Source organism: Coenobita brevimanus, chromosome 101 (assembly GCF_032717465.1).
Source record: "Coenobita brevimanus isolate Jiangsu-jjx chromosome 101, ASM3271746v2, whole genome shotgun sequence".
Taxonomy (NCBI): Eukaryota; Metazoa; Arthropoda; class Malacostraca; order Decapoda; family Coenobitidae; genus Coenobita; species Coenobita brevimanus.
In genome coordinates this window covers 61,077,989-61,093,643 of record NC_137054.1, presented here as the reverse complement: position 1 = coordinate 61,093,643, position 15,655 = coordinate 61,077,989, and the positions used below count along the sequence as shown (strand labels likewise).

Genomic DNA, 15,655 nt, shown 5'->3' with positions numbered 1-15,655 from the left:
ATGCAAGCAGAAATAATGAACAAACGTTTCCAGTCAGTTTTCACTAAAGAAAAGGAGCTTGTGGAAGGGGAGGGAGTGATTAGAAATGTTCAGGTGATGAAAGATATAAAAGTGGAGGTGCAGGAAGTGTATAAATTACTGGAAACTCAAGATGTAAGGAAAGCCCCAGGACCTGATGGAATTTCTAATTGGGTACTGAAGGAATGCAGAGAACAACTGGCGGATAAAATTCACAGCTTAATTGTATGCTCACTGGAAGAGGGGAAAGTGCCAAAAGAATGGAAGAGGGCAAATGTGGTACCAATTTACAAGGGAGGAAACAGGGAAGAACCCCTGAATTATAGACCAGTGTCTCTAACCAGCATGGTCGCAAAATTGTGTGAGAGAATCCTGAAAGACAGATGGATAAAATATCTGGAAGAGATGAATATTTTGGCTGAATGTCAGTTTGGATTCAGAAGTGGAAGGTCATGTGTTTCAAACTTGTTGAGCTTTTACTCAAGAGCGATTGATGTGGTACAGGAGAGAGATGGTTGGGTGGATTGTGTGTACTTAGACTTAGAGAAGGCCTTTGACAAGGTACCTCATAAGAGACTAATGTGGAAACTAGAATATATAGGAGGACTAAAGGGGAAACTTCTGGAATGGATGAGAGACTTTTTGAGAGACAGACAAATGAGGACAGTAATAAAGGAAAAGATGTCTGGATAGAGGGAAGTAACAAGTGGAGTCCCGCAAGGCTCAGTGTTGGCGCCAGTAATGTTCCTGATTTACGTAAATGATATGGTAGATGGAGTGAACAGTTATGCGAGTCTGTTTGCTGATGATGTAAAGATCTTGAGGAAGATAGAGGTTGAGGAGGATTGTAAAATACTGCAGGAGGATTTGGATAGGATACACAATTGGAGCCGGACGTGGGAAATGAAATTTAATGTAAAGAAATGTAAAATATTGGAAATGGGTAAAAGTACCAGGAGACCATCACTGAATTATTTTTTGGGTAATGAATTAATCACAAAAAGGAGAGAAGAGAAAGATTCGGGAGTGCTGGTCCAAGATAGTTTGTCACCAGAAAAGCACATTAACAAGATAGTTGGAGAGACTTATAAGCTGTTGACTAACTTAAGAGTAGCATTTCATTATATGGATGAGGAAATGATGAAAAAATTGATAGTGGCCATGATCCGCCCCAGGTTAGAATATGCAGCGGTAGTGTGATGCCCACACAAAAAGAAAGATATAAACAAGATTGAGAGAATACAAAGAACAGCAACCAAGATGGTCCCCAGTCTGACAGACCTGTCATACAGAGAGAGGCTGGAAAAACTGGATTTGCCTTCGTTAGAGGAAAGGAGAAAGAGGGGAGACATGATTGCGGTGTTCAGGACCATGGTGGGAGTAGATAAAATTGACAAAGAAGATCTGTTTGTATGGGATAAGAGAGCAACAAGAGGACATGGAATGAAATTGAAAAAGTCAAGCTGCTTGAAGGATATCAAGAAATATAGCTTTCCTTACAGAAGTATAGACTTATGGAATAGCCTGGACAAAGAGATCGTCCAGTCTAAAAACTTAAACGAGTTTAAAGTTAAATTCGACTTATTGAGAAACAGCGACGGAAACCCACGAGCATAGTACATTCCGTGTATATCACAATTAGGTATATTCTTAAATATTTGGAATGACTTAGACAAAGAGGTGGTGCATGAGAAAAACATTCATGTGTGTAAAGGTAGACTTGATAAATGTGGATATGGAGACAGGACAACACGAGCATTGCTCAATTCCTGTATACTACAAATAGGTAAATACACACACACACACACACACACACACACACACAGATTCATGGGGCACTGTATTACTGTATTAAATATAACATTGAATAATGTGATGACACATTGGGTCAAAGAATAGACATGGTTCCGAGGTGAGGACACACCGGCAAGGTTAGACTTACTGTTTACTAAAGAACCAGATGGAATAGAATATTTGAAATATTTGTGTCCTTTAGGAAAAAGTGATCATGTGGTCATTCCAGATGATAATAGGGAATGTCAAGCCAAGAGACGAGCTTTATAGGCAGGGAAGATACAATTTTGGGAAAGCAAATTTTACAGGATTGAGAAAATTTTTCGAAAATGCAGATTGGAGAAAATTCAGAGAAACAAGAGAGATACAGAGGAAGTGGGATATCTTTCTAGACCTCTATAATTTGGAAGTGGAAAAATTTGTACCAAGAGTAAGGGGGAAAGAAAACAGGGAAAAGGAGTGTTTTAATAGAAGGTGTATGATAGCAAAAAAAGAGAGAGATAAGGCGTGGAACAATTGGAGAAAGAGAGGTAACAACAGAACAAAGGAAGAATATAAAAGAACTAGAAATGAATACACAAGAATACATAGAGGAGAAGAAAGGAATTTTGAAAAAGGTATAAAGACAAATGCAAGGATGAACCCAAACTGTTTTATAGATTTGTTAATGGCAAACTGAAACAAAAGGAAGGAATTACCAAATTGAAAGTAGAAGGAGAGGTCTATAAAGATGCGGCAGTGCAAGCTGAAATAATGAACAAATGTTTCCAATCAGTTTTCACTAATGAAAATTAGTTTGTGGAAGGAGAGGGAGTGACTAGAAATGTAGTGATAAAAGATATAAAAGTGGATGTACAGGAAGTGTATAAATTACTGGAAACTCAGGATGTAAGGAAAGCGCCTGGACCGGATAGAATTTCTAATTGGGTACTGAAGGAAAGCAGAGAACAACTGGCGGATAAAATTCACAGTTTAATTGTGTGTTCTCTGGAAGAGGGGAAGGTGCCTCAAGAATGGAAGAGGGCAAATGTGGTACCAATTTATAAGGGAGGAAACAGGGAAGAACCCCTGAATTATAGACCAGTGTCTCTAACCAGCATGGTCACAAAATTGTGTGAGAGAATCCTGAAAGACAGATGGATAAAATATCTGGAAGAGATGAATATTTTGGCTGAATGTCAGTTTGGATTCAGAAGTGGAAGGTCATGTGTTTCCAACTTGTTGAACTTTTACTCAAGAGCGATTGGCGTGGTACAGGAGAGAGACGGTTGGGTGCATTGTGTGTATTTAGAATTGGAGAAGGCCTTTAACAAGGTACCCCATAAGAGACTAATGTGGAAACTAAAATATATAGGAGGACTGAAGGGGAACTTCCTAGAATGGATGAGGGACTTTCTGAGAGACAGACAAATGAGGACAGTAATAAAGGATAGGATGTCTGGATGGAGGGAAGTAACAAGTGGAGTCCCTCAAGGCTCGGTGTTCGCACCAGTAATGTTCCTGTTTTATGTAAATGCAATGGTAGATGGAGTGAACATTTATGCAAGTCTTTTTGCTGAAGATGTAAAGATCTTGAGGAAGGTAGAGGTTGAGGAGGATTGTAAAATGCTGCAGGAGGATCTGGACGGGATACACGATTGGAACCGGATGTGGGAAATGATATTTAACTCAAAGAAATGTAAAATATTGGAAATGGGTAAAAGTACCAAGAGACCATCACTGAATTATTTGATGGGTAATGAATCAGTCACAAAAGCGAGAGAAGAGAAAGATTTGGGTGTGCTGGTCCAGGACACTTTGTCACATGAAAAACATATTAACAAGACAGTTAGAGAGACATACGAACTCTTGACTAACATAAGAGTAGCATTTCATTATATGGATGAGGAGATGATGAAAAAATTGATAGTGGCCATGATCCGCCCCAGGTTAGAATATGCAGCGGTAGTGTGGTCCCCTCACAAAAAGAAAGATATAAACAAGATTGAAAGAATACAAAGAACAGCAACCAAAATGGTCCCCAGTCTGGCAGATCTGTCATACAGAGAGAGGCTGGAAAAGCTGGATTTGCCTTCCTTAAAGGAAAGGAGAAAGAGGGGAGACATGATTGCAGTGTTCAGGACCATGAAAGGAGTAGATAAAATTGACCAAGAAGATCTGTTTGTATGGGATAAGAGAGCAACAAGAGGACACAGAAAGAAATTGAAGAAGTCGAGCTGCTTGAAGGATATCAAGAAATATAGTTCTCCTTATAGAAGTATAGACCTGTGGAATAGCCTGGACAAAGAGATTTTCCAGTCTAAAAACTTAAACGAATTTAAAGCTAAATTTGACTTATTGAGAAATAGAGACGAGATCCCACGAGCATAGCTCATTTCCTGTATATCACAGTTAGGTATATTAGGTAAATACATAAGTATTTGGAACTACTTAGACGAAGAGGTGTTGTGGGTGAAAAACATTCATGTGTGTAAAAGTAGACTAGATAAATGTGGATATGGAAACAGGACAACAAGAGCATTGCTCAATTCCAGTATACTATAAATAGGTAAATAAAATAAGCAACGTTGGGTCTGGTTAGTACTTGGATGGGTGACCGCCTGGGAACACCAGATGCTGTGGGCATCCCTACGTGTCAAGTGGGGTTGGTGGAGGATTAGTGCCCCTCCCTGTAAAACAATTAACTCTAAGCCATTGGCCACCCCGTCTGGGATACATGGCGTCTGGCAATGAATGAATGAATGAATGAACAAATAGGTAAAATACACACACACACACACACACACACACACACACACACAGGGATTCAGTCTAGGCGGACGTGCGACACCGGCGCTCCGTACCAAATCATCACAGCCAGTGGCATTACCTAAATAGTATCTTTGTATGAGTCAAGCTCAGTACCAGGTTAGACTAAATGATTGTTTATTATTAAAAGGAAAAAAAATAATAAGTTTAAACAAAACTTGTTCAAACAGGAAATAGAACCAAGACGAAAGAATACGCTGAGTCATCTCTGAGGTTTGTTTAGACTACAACAACACGGAGATTGTAAGTACATGCTCTGCACTTTAAGTATTGCAAAATGGATACATACTTCAGTAAAACAAATCTGGAAAAGAAAAAGGATAAAGGTAAAAAGCAAAATGATGATTTCTACCAAGAACTGGTTGAAGTAGAGACTCACAATAGACTGGTTGAACGTGTACACAAACTAGAAATGGCTTTCAAAAATGAAATTGATGAAATAAAGAAGCAGATGCACTTGCAAAAGGAAGAAATAGAAAAACTTGGAAGGGAGGCCAATAAGAAAGACACAGCCATCAGTGAACTAACAGTAGAATTGAGTACACTTAGGAAGAAAATGAGTGAAATGGCAAGTACAGTAGTCAATCATGAGAGTGTTATGAAAGAGTTCAAAAATGACAAAGAGACAATTAGGCAAGTTAGCAGTCTTATTGGCCAGTGCAGTGATATTGAGGAGAAGATAACACAAGTGAATGAAGCTGTGCAAAGCTACAAAAATGATGTAGAAACCACGTATGCTGAAATGGTGAAAGTAAAGAAAGACTTAGAAACAAGGGTGGAGGAAAAAAGCATTAAAAAGGAGGTGAAAAGAATAATCCAAAACAATCCTAAGTTAGTCAGAGATTCAGTAGAGATAAACAAATCAATAGTAATCACTGGTATAGAAGAGGAAGAAGTTAAAAACAAGATCACAAGAGACAAAAAGAAGATGGCAAATGTAATGAGCTTACTGAAAGAAGTATCAGAGGAAATCTGTAGTAAAGACATAGAGGAACACAAAAGGTTAGGGAAATACGAGAAAAGCAAGACAAGACCTCTAAAGGTGACTTTCCTGAGTGTAAACACTGTGGAAGAGATACTAAAAAATGCAAAGAATCTTAAGGAAAAAGAGGAGTTCAAAAATGTATGGATAAAAAGATGCCTAACACAAGAGGAACTGGAATTACTGAAAGAGAAAAGGGAGGAAGCAAAAACAAAAAATGAGGGAAGATCAGAAGAGGAGAAGAAGAAATTTTTTTACAAAGTAATAGGATTGCAGGTACGAAAGTGGTACACAAACAGGATGGAAGAAAAAGGAGGAAGGTAGTAGAACCATGTCATGACAAGTATATAAACAAGATGATAAAGTTGATGTACTCAAATGTGGATGGAATGGTATCTAAATTACTAGAGATGAATGATTATGTCAGAAAATGAACCACAAATAATATGTTTAACTGAAACAAAATTAATACCAAGGATATCAAATGACATACTAAACTTAGAGGAATATAATATATGGAGAAGAGACAGATATTTAAAAAAAGGAGGAGGAATTATAATATTAACTAAGAAAAATCTAAAAGTAAAGGAAATAAAACTAGATATACCATCACAAGTAGAACTGATTGCAGTAGAGAGCGACACATCTGAAGGTAAAGTAATTGTAGCCAATTTGTACATGCCACCCAGATCAAACACATGGGAAAGAGACGAATATGAGGACCTGGCAGAGAGTACAATTCAGAGCGTAAGATCATTGCTACATAAAATGGAAGAGAAATCGGAAAGAATTATACTAACTGGGGACTTCAATACAAATATAAATTGGAATACTCTAGATATAAATAGCCAAGAAAGCTGTTGGGACCAAAAGCTCCTGGATCTCGTACAAGAGTTTTTCTTAACGCAACATGTGAGGGAAACCACCAGAAAAAGAGGACTTGATGTACCTTCAGTGCTAGATCTAATATTTACAAGGCAAGAAAATGATATTGACAGTTTAATATATCACCCTCCACTCGGCAAAAGCAATCATGCAGTACTAAATTATAACTTCAGGATAGCATATGACATAGTAAACAGCAATGATAGTTACAAAAAAGAGCCTAAACTATATAAAGGGAAATTATCAGGACCTAAAGAAGTATTTCTTAGAAGTTGATTGGGAAAATGGGCTTAGAGGACAAGATTTAAATGCTGTATATAAAAAATTTTGTGAATTTTATGAAATAGGAGCCCAGAAGTACATCCCACAGCACAAAGAAGCAGATGAGAAAATACAGAAATGGTTCAATACAGAATGTAAAAAATCAAAAGAAAGAAGTGATTTGTTGTGGAATAGATACAGAAGACACAATAGCGAAAGGGCGTATAATAATTACAAACAGGCAAGAAACGACTATACAAGAATAAGGAGGGAAGCCCAAAAACAGTTTGAGGAGGATATAATAAATAAAAGTAGTGATCAACCAAAGCTGTTTTACAGCTATATCAGAAGCAAAACTAAAGTAAAAGATATAATACAATCCATTACGGATGAGGGAATCACTTATACACAAGAGAAAGATATTTGTGAAGCACTAAATAAGAATTTCCAATTAGTTTTTACAGAAGAAAAAAAATTTGAGAGGGACTATGTGGAACATGCATGTCCACACATACTACCAGATATACAAATAGCAGAAAAAGTAATACAGGAGGAGTTAAGTAGATTAGACAGAGGAAAAGCAAGTGGTCCTGATGAAATTTCATGTTGGGTATTACGAGAATGTGCAAAGGAGTTAAGTAAACCATTATTTTTAATTATCAAGAAATCCTTGAGTCAAGGTAAACTACCTGATATTTGGAAAAAAGCAAATATAGTCCCCTTATTCAAGAAAGGAAATAGACAAAATCCACTCAACTACCAACCAGTATCACTGACCAGTGTTGTAAGCAAGGTATTAGAAAAACTTATAAGAAAAGCTTGGGTAAATCATCTAGAAGAACACAGTATGATAACAGAAAGACAGTTTGGTTTCAGAAAAGGAAAATCATGTGTTACTAATCTGTTGAGCTACTATGACAGAGTAACAAACACAATACAGGAAAGGGAAGGATGGGTGGACAGTATCTATTTAGATTCAAGAAAGCTTTTGACACAGTACCACACCTAAGACTTTTATGGAAACTGTACCATCAAGGAGGAATTCGAGGCAAACTGTTTTGTTGGATGCAAGACTTTCTCATAAAAAGAGAAATGAGGACAGTACTAAGAGGAAACTACTCATCATGGAAAGAAGTGACTAGTGGAGTACCACAGGGTTCAGTGCTGGCATCAATCATATTTTTAGTGTATATAAATGATATAAACAGTAACACTGGAAATGAGAGCTATCTGAATATGTTTGCAGATGATGCAAAAATACAAAGGAGAATTACTAACACAGACTCTTGTAGGGAGCTACAAGAAGAATTAAATAAACTTCATGAATGGAGTAGTACATGGCAAATGGAATTCAATGTGGACAAGTGTCATGTAATCAAGTTTGGTAAAAGTGGAAAAAGACCTGATTGGGATTATAAGTTAGGAAATAAAACCCTATACACATCAGAAAGAGAGAAAGACCTAGGTGTGATTATCAATAACAGACTATCTCCGGCTGACCACATCAGCGAGAAGGTACGGAAATGTATACACTGCTTGCAAATATGAGAATAGCATTCACATACATAAATGAAGACATGCTAAGAAGGATAATAACATCATTCATTAGACCAACCCTGGAATATGCGTCAGTAGTCTGGAGTCCTCATCTCAAAAAGCATATAGACAAGATTGAAAAAGTTCAAAGGGCCGCTACAAGATGGATACCAAGCTTAAGGGACCTAAGCTACGAAGAAAGACTAAATAAACTGAATCTACCAACACTACAGGAGAGAAGGAAAAGAGGTGACATGATAATGCTATATAAATGCATATCAGGAAAGGAGAAAATAGACATAAATGATTACTTAACATATGGAGAAGCATCAGGAAGAGGACACTGCAAAAAACTGCATAAGAAGAGAGGTGATAAAGACGTAAGGAAATTCAGTTTCCCAGACAGAGCAATTGATCAATGGAATGCACTACTGAATGAAATAGTGTGTGCCAAAACAATTCACAAATTTAAGGATATGTACGATAAATATGGTTTAAGACATGGGACAGTACGAGCTTGACTCATTCCTGTAAAGATACAATTAGGTAAGAACAATTAGGTAAGAACACACACACACACACACACACACAGCAGAGCTGATTACACTTACCTGTAGTGAAATAATGCTTGGCACATTTAATGTATATCATACTTATTTAATATATTGTATACTATAATAGTGAGTTGTTTTTTGTGCTAACAGGAACTGCAAGACAAATGCCTGAATCGCAGTTGGGATGAGATTGGCACCCTCTTCCAGGAAGATTTTGGTAAATCACACAAGGAAATGTTTTCTGAGTTTCATGATGAACCCATAGCAGCGGCCAGCCTGGCCCAGGTGAGGTCTGTTATATATATGCTTGATTGTGTTTTTCATGTTCTGTTTATGTTTGTTGACAGTTGGTAAATAATATATTGGTATATTTAGTGCCTGATAGGCTGCATATGGAAAGTAAGTTTTTGGCCTTCATAAAGCTTTTTTATTTGTTATTAAGAGAGAGAGAGAGAGAGCAGAGGGGAGGGAGAGTACTGAAATATCCCTTTCGTTAAGTTCACTGGAGAGAGAGAGAGAGAGAGAGAGAGAGAGAGAGAACTAAGGACTGAACAAAGGGCATGGTATGGATTATGACATGCAATGTAAGGGGTGCAAATGATGAGATAAAAGAGAGAGAAATTGTACAGGAGCTTGAGGGTGAGAGAGAGAGAGAGAGAGAGAGAACTAAGGACTGAACAAAGGGTATGGTACGGATTATGACATGCAATGTAAGGGGTGCAAATGATGAGATAAAAAAGAGAGATATTGTACAGGAGCTTGAGGGTGCAAAAGTCGATGTATGTAGATTAACTGAAACTAAATGGAGAGGTGAGAGTGTGAGAGAATGGGAGTATGGATGGGGTATATGTGCGGGAGTGAGTGAAAAGGAGAGGGCAAAAGAAGGAGTGTGTATCATTGTGACTAACAGATAGAAGGAAAATATAAGAGAGTATGGCTCAGTTGGCTCAAGGATTGTATTTATGATTGAAAGTTGGACTACAAATGTGGGCGATTATGTGTGTGTATGTGCCAGTGCAAGACGTGCAAGCTGAGTGAAGGAAGAGTTCTGGACAAACGTGGAAGCGTGCATGGAAAAGTTTGAAAGGAATGAGAGAGTGTTTTTGATTGGAGATATGAATGGAAAAGTAGGGAATGTTAAGGTGGATGGAGTAGTTGGTGAGTGGGGTGTGTCTGCAGAGGTGGATGAGAATGGCAGTGCTCTGGTGGACATGTGTGCAGGGAGGGAATTGGTGTTAGCCACTACCCTCTTCAGGCACAGAATGATCCACAGGTATAAGTGGCAAGTGATGAGAAGGGTGGGTGGTGAACTGAATGAACGGAAGGCAATGATTGATTATGTGTGTGTGGGTGATAGGATGAGAAGGTGTGTAATGGATGCATATAGAGGTTGGAGGAGTGGACTTTCACACCACCACTTGGTGCTTGTGAGAATGAAGGTTCAAATGAAATGGAGGAATAGAAGAAGGGAAGGACAGGAGGAAGTAGTGCATACAAGAAGGGTGGAAAGGTTACAAGAGGATGGAAAAAAGGCAAAATATAAGAGAGAAGTGAATGAGTGATCCGAAAAATATGGATTGGAACAGATGGGGGACGTGGAAGGTGTGTGTAAGATATTCACAGAAGAAATCTGTGCAGCGTGTGAGGTGGTGTGTGGGATGACAAATGAGGAAGAGAAGACATGGTGAAATGAAGAGATGAGACAGGCTGTGGCAGAAATGAAGAAAGTATATAATGAGTGGATGAGAAGCAGGGATGTGGAAGAAGTTTAGAGACAGAAGAGAGAGTTATACCTAGTGAGGAAGAGAGAGGTGAAAAGATTAGTAAGAGAGAGTAAGAAGAGAGTGGATGAGGAATTTGAAAAGAATTTGAGTGTCAAGTGGAGGTAATGTAAGAAATTTTCTGGAAAGAGGTAAAGAGAGTTAGACAGGGTGTCAGAGAAGTTAGGCAGGGAGTGAAAGATAAAAATGGTAGCTTACTGGTGGAGAAGGGAGAAAAAGTGAGCAGATGGAGAGAATACTTTAAGGAATTGTTGAACATAGAGAATGAAAGTAATACAAGTATCAGTGGCTGGGCAATGGCTGGGAGAAGGAGGGAGGTGAGAAGACAGAAAGAAATCAGTAGGATGGAAGTTGTGGAAGCAATGAAGAAGGTCAAAATTTGGCAAGTCCCAGGAATTGATGGAGTGTGTGGTGAAATGCTGGGGAAGGGATAGTAGTGGAAGGGATGTGGAAGATGTGCAGATTGGTTTGGGAAGAAGGTAGAGTCCCAGAGGATTGGAAGTCAGGTATAATTATTCTCCTGTACAAAGGAAAAGGGGAAAAAGAAGTATGTGGTAATCATGGAGTCATTTGTCTTCTTAGTGTAATAGGAAAAGTATATGGTAGCATACTTATTGACAGAGTTAGGGAAACAACAAAGAAATTAGTTGGAGAAGAACAGGGGGTTTTTAAGAAGGGAAGATATTGTGTAGATCAGAAATTCATTCTTAGATCTTTAATGGAAAAGTTTCTAGAGAAGAGAAAGAAGTTGTATGTGGCCTTCATGGATTTGGAGAAAGCATATGACAGGGTGGATAGACAAGGATTGTGGTAAGTATTAAGAATATATGGATTAAATGGGTAGTTGTTGAATGCTGTGAAGAGTATGTATGAGGGTGCTAAATTTGCAGTGCGTGTGGATAGTGAACTGAGTGAATTTTTCTGTTTGAAGGTTGAATTAAAACAGGGATGTGTCGTGTCTCCATGGTCGTTCAACCTGTATATGGATGGGATTATAGAAGATACAAGGTAGGGCAGTGGATGTTGGAGTGGCCCCAATGAGAGAGGGCAGTGTTTTGAAACTCTCTGTACTGTTGTTTGCAGATGATACTATGTTGTTAAGTGAAGATGAAGGGGAGCTGCAAGGCTTGGTGGATGAGTTTGGGAGAGTGTGTAAGAAATAGAATCTAATGGTGAATGTAGGGAAGAGTAAAGTTATGGTCTTCGAAAGATGTGAAGTCAGTAAATGTACAGTGAGGTTGGATGAGAAGGAAATGGAAAATGTGAGTGCATTTAAGTACCTGGGTAGTGTGATGAATAAGGATGGAAGTTTAGAGGGTGAAGTGCTTGAAAGGGTACAACAAGGAAGAAAAGTTCCTGGTTCCTTGAAAGCAGTGATAAGAAACAGGGAAGTGAGCACAGAAGTGAAAAAGTTAGCGTGACAGTATTGTGATACCAACTCTAACGTATGGAAGCAAAGCTTGAACCTTGTTGGAGGGACACAAGAGTGAGAGCAGTGGAAATGAGCTATTTAAGTGGTGTATGTGGAGTCACATGGAGAGAGATATTGACAAATGAGGAAGCAAAGTAGCATTTTGGCTTGGATGTGGATGTGATGGGAAGCATTTGCAGAAACACATTGAGGTGGTTTGGCCATGTGGAGAGGATGGAGAGTGAGAGACTGATGAGGATAGAGTATGTGAGTGAGGTGGAGGGGAGGAGAGGGAGGGGGAGGCCAATGATGAGATGGAGGGATGGAATGGAGAGGTATATGAGAGAAGGGTGTGAACTGAGAGTAGGTTAGTGAAATGGTGGGTGACAGGGTGACGTGGAGGCGATTTGTTTGTGGCCACCCCTTAAGGGATTGAGACATCTGGGAATAGAGAGAGAGAGAGTAATCAGCTGCCCAGTGATTGCATGTGCCGGCACTTGGGTGGAATTGTAGACCTATGTCTAAGTTAGTTTCATTGAACAATGGTGGAAACTGATGCTTTTAATGTCACTTCAGGTGTTTCGAGCCAGGACCCACGAAGGCAAGGAAGTAGCGGTTAAAGTGCAATACATCGACCTCCAGGATCGATTTTGGGGAGATATCACCACAATAGAGCTACTCCTTGAACTGATACAGTTTATGCACCCTAAATTTACACTCAAGTGGGTCATGAAGGTTAGTAACTAACTTAACAGTGCCATTTTGAAAGTACAGAACATATAACTAGCTTAATATGTCCATTCTGAGGGTAGAGAATACAGTATATATATTTTATTTAAGTACTATAATATTAGTTCTTGTATGTTTTAAGATAATTTTTGGTAAGTTTCTGTTACCTACACTCTGGCAAGAGTAGCTTTTTGGTTGGGATCTGTGAATTTAAGAAAGAACAATACAGATCAATGGGATTGGTATGCCTAATTACAAGATTTACTGGCTCTATTATCATCATTGCTCCAGCCCTGATTAAATCTCACCTGATAGATAGGATGAAACAAAACCCAGAAACAAAGGAAAAGGAACCACAGCAGTACAAGAAGAGCTTGTCCAGTGAAGCGGGCCACAGTCATTCACACATCATCCAGACTTTCCAGCAAATTCCCTCTGCATTTTTTTTTCAAAGTGCATTGCACACTAGTACAGTAAGGTCCCATTATAGGAGGTCCATTGTACAAAAATTGAGTATTACGGAGTTGACAAATACAGTGATCTCCTTGCTGTTGCACACTTGGTTATAGTGGTTATTGTCACTGCAAGAAAAAAATCTTCACTTTGCCATTGTACTGTAATTCTTGGCAGAAAAGCATCATTTCTGTGCACCTGAGCTGGGCCGAGCCCAACAGCTCATGGCATCATCACATGAGTGAGCTGTTTTCATTGGTCAGGGCCTCGTAGCCGTGAATACCCGTATTTCATGGCATGTTAGATGCTGCAGCGTAAAAGACGCACCCTAATTCTGGAAGGGAAGTTCTGAGAAAAAAAGTATGTCTTGACCAAGACTACAGAAAGGTTGCTTGATATGAGTATTTTTCACAAAAATACACACTCACCTTTCAGAACCTCTATTCAGTACTGTATATCTGTCTTTGGTTTCTTTATTTTTATGTAAATAAAGGGTACAAGACATGAAAACAAACAACCCCTTCCCTACATAATGTTACTGCATTCCATGACACTATCTTAAAACATTAGAGTCTCTCTTCAGTACTGTATATATATGTTTGGTGTCTTTATTTTTACGTAAAAGAAGGGTACAAGACAAGAAAACAAACAAACAACCCCTTCCTTATAAAATGTTACCCCATACCACGACGCCATTTTTAACACTAGCCATTTGTTTATGAAATATAAAGTCCAAAGTGTTCGATTCCTTTCGTACAATAATTTGAGATGTGATGTTCATCTCTATTAAAGTACACTAAATATGTATCAGTATATAGTAAGACTTCACTATAACAGAATAAATGGGGCCCAAACCATTCCGAAAAATGCGAAATTCCGATAAAAGCGACATCCGGACTTTCCCACGCTAATCCAGACTTTTTCCGATATATCAGACATTAGTCTGGAGTGCATGAACGGTTTTGAAAATGCTTTGACTACCATTGTGGTTCTGTACTGTGTTATAACTTCACTACATTAATCAAATGTATAATATATACAGTATATAATAATACTGTACTGTACACAGATAAACATGTCTTTTATATGCCTTATTGTGGTGAACTTAGCTGAAGTGGTAAGGCAGTCTGGACTGCTTCTGGCTTCATCAGACTTTTCTGATTTATAGGAATTTAGTCTGGTAGCTCCTTGAGTCTGATAAAAGCGAATTCCGGTCTATTGAAGTCCGTTATATAGAGGTTTTACTGTATAGAGATAAGTATTATTTTTCGTGAAATGAACGTAAAAAAACAAAACTTAATAAAACCTGTTCTTTCATTCATTTAAGAAAATATAAAGGCCATTAAGTGTAGGAATATACTGTATCTCCAAAACAAATGCCTGCATGTCTCCATATGCATGCGTGTACTGAATTTTAGAATCACAGACAACACAACCAGGTTTTCAAAAATCAATTACTGTACAAGGAACGTTTACACCATTTTATCTACCCTAAATGTACCAGAAGCCATGCTAACATAGGGTGATCGAATTTCCATACTGCTAGGCGCTAAACTGATAAATTGCTAAACCGCTAATAATGCTGTAATTTCGGGAAGTATTATTTAATACCCCCCCTGGGGGTAGGGGGGTTTCAAGAATACTCCCCCAGTATCCCTGCTTGTCGTACAAGGCGACTAAAAGGGTTGGTGGTGGGTTAGTGCTCCACCCCGTAAAAAGAACTAACTAAAAAAGCGAACAAAGCGCCTCGGACCCGGACGGATCATACGTTGACGACTAAGGAACGGACGAAGGACATTCTTAGGGTGGGAACGTGGAATTATAAAATGTTACCCCATACCACGACGCCATTTTTAACACTAGCCATTTGTTTATGAAATATAAAGTCCAAAGTGTTCGATTCCTTTCGTACAATAATTTGAGATGTGATGTTCATCTCTATTAAAGTACACTAAATATATATCAGTATATAGTAAGACTTCACTATAACAGAATAAATGGGGCCCAAACCATTCCGAAAAATGCGAAATTCCGATAAAAGCGACATCCGGACTTTCCCACGCTAATCCGGACTTTTTCCGATATATCAGACATTAGTCTGGAGTGCATGAACGGTTTTGAAAATGCTTTGACTACCATTGTGGTTCTGTACTGTGTTATAACTTCACTACATTAATCAAATGTATAATATATACAGTATATAATAATACTGTACTGTACACAGATAAACATGTCTTTTATATGCCTTATTGTGGTGAACTTAGCTGAAGTGGTAAGGCAGTCTGGACTGCTTCTGGCTTCATCAGACTTTTCTGATATATAGGAATTTAGTCTGGTAGCTCCTTGAGTCTGATAAAAGCGAATTCCGGTCTATTGAAGTCCGTTATATAGAGGTTTTACTGTATAGAGATAAGTATTATTTTTCGTGAAATGAACGTAAAAA

The 15,655-nt window shown here is 38.5% G+C and overlaps 1 protein-coding gene across 1 annotated transcript in view; it reads left to right on the top strand.

Annotated features, from left to right (window-relative positions):
- The window catches only part of LOC145414955 (putative aarF domain-containing protein kinase 5), a 609,901-nt gene that overhangs the window by 159,130 nt on the left and 435,116 nt on the right, over positions 1-15,655 (top strand). The window contains exons 4-5 of the mRNA XM_080284365.1: positions 8,989-9,123; positions 12,607-12,765. Of these exons, the coding sequence (XP_080140491.1) occupies positions 8,989-9,123; positions 12,607-12,765 (294 nt within the window). The remainder of the gene's footprint in view (positions 1-8,988; positions 9,124-12,606; positions 12,766-15,655) is intronic.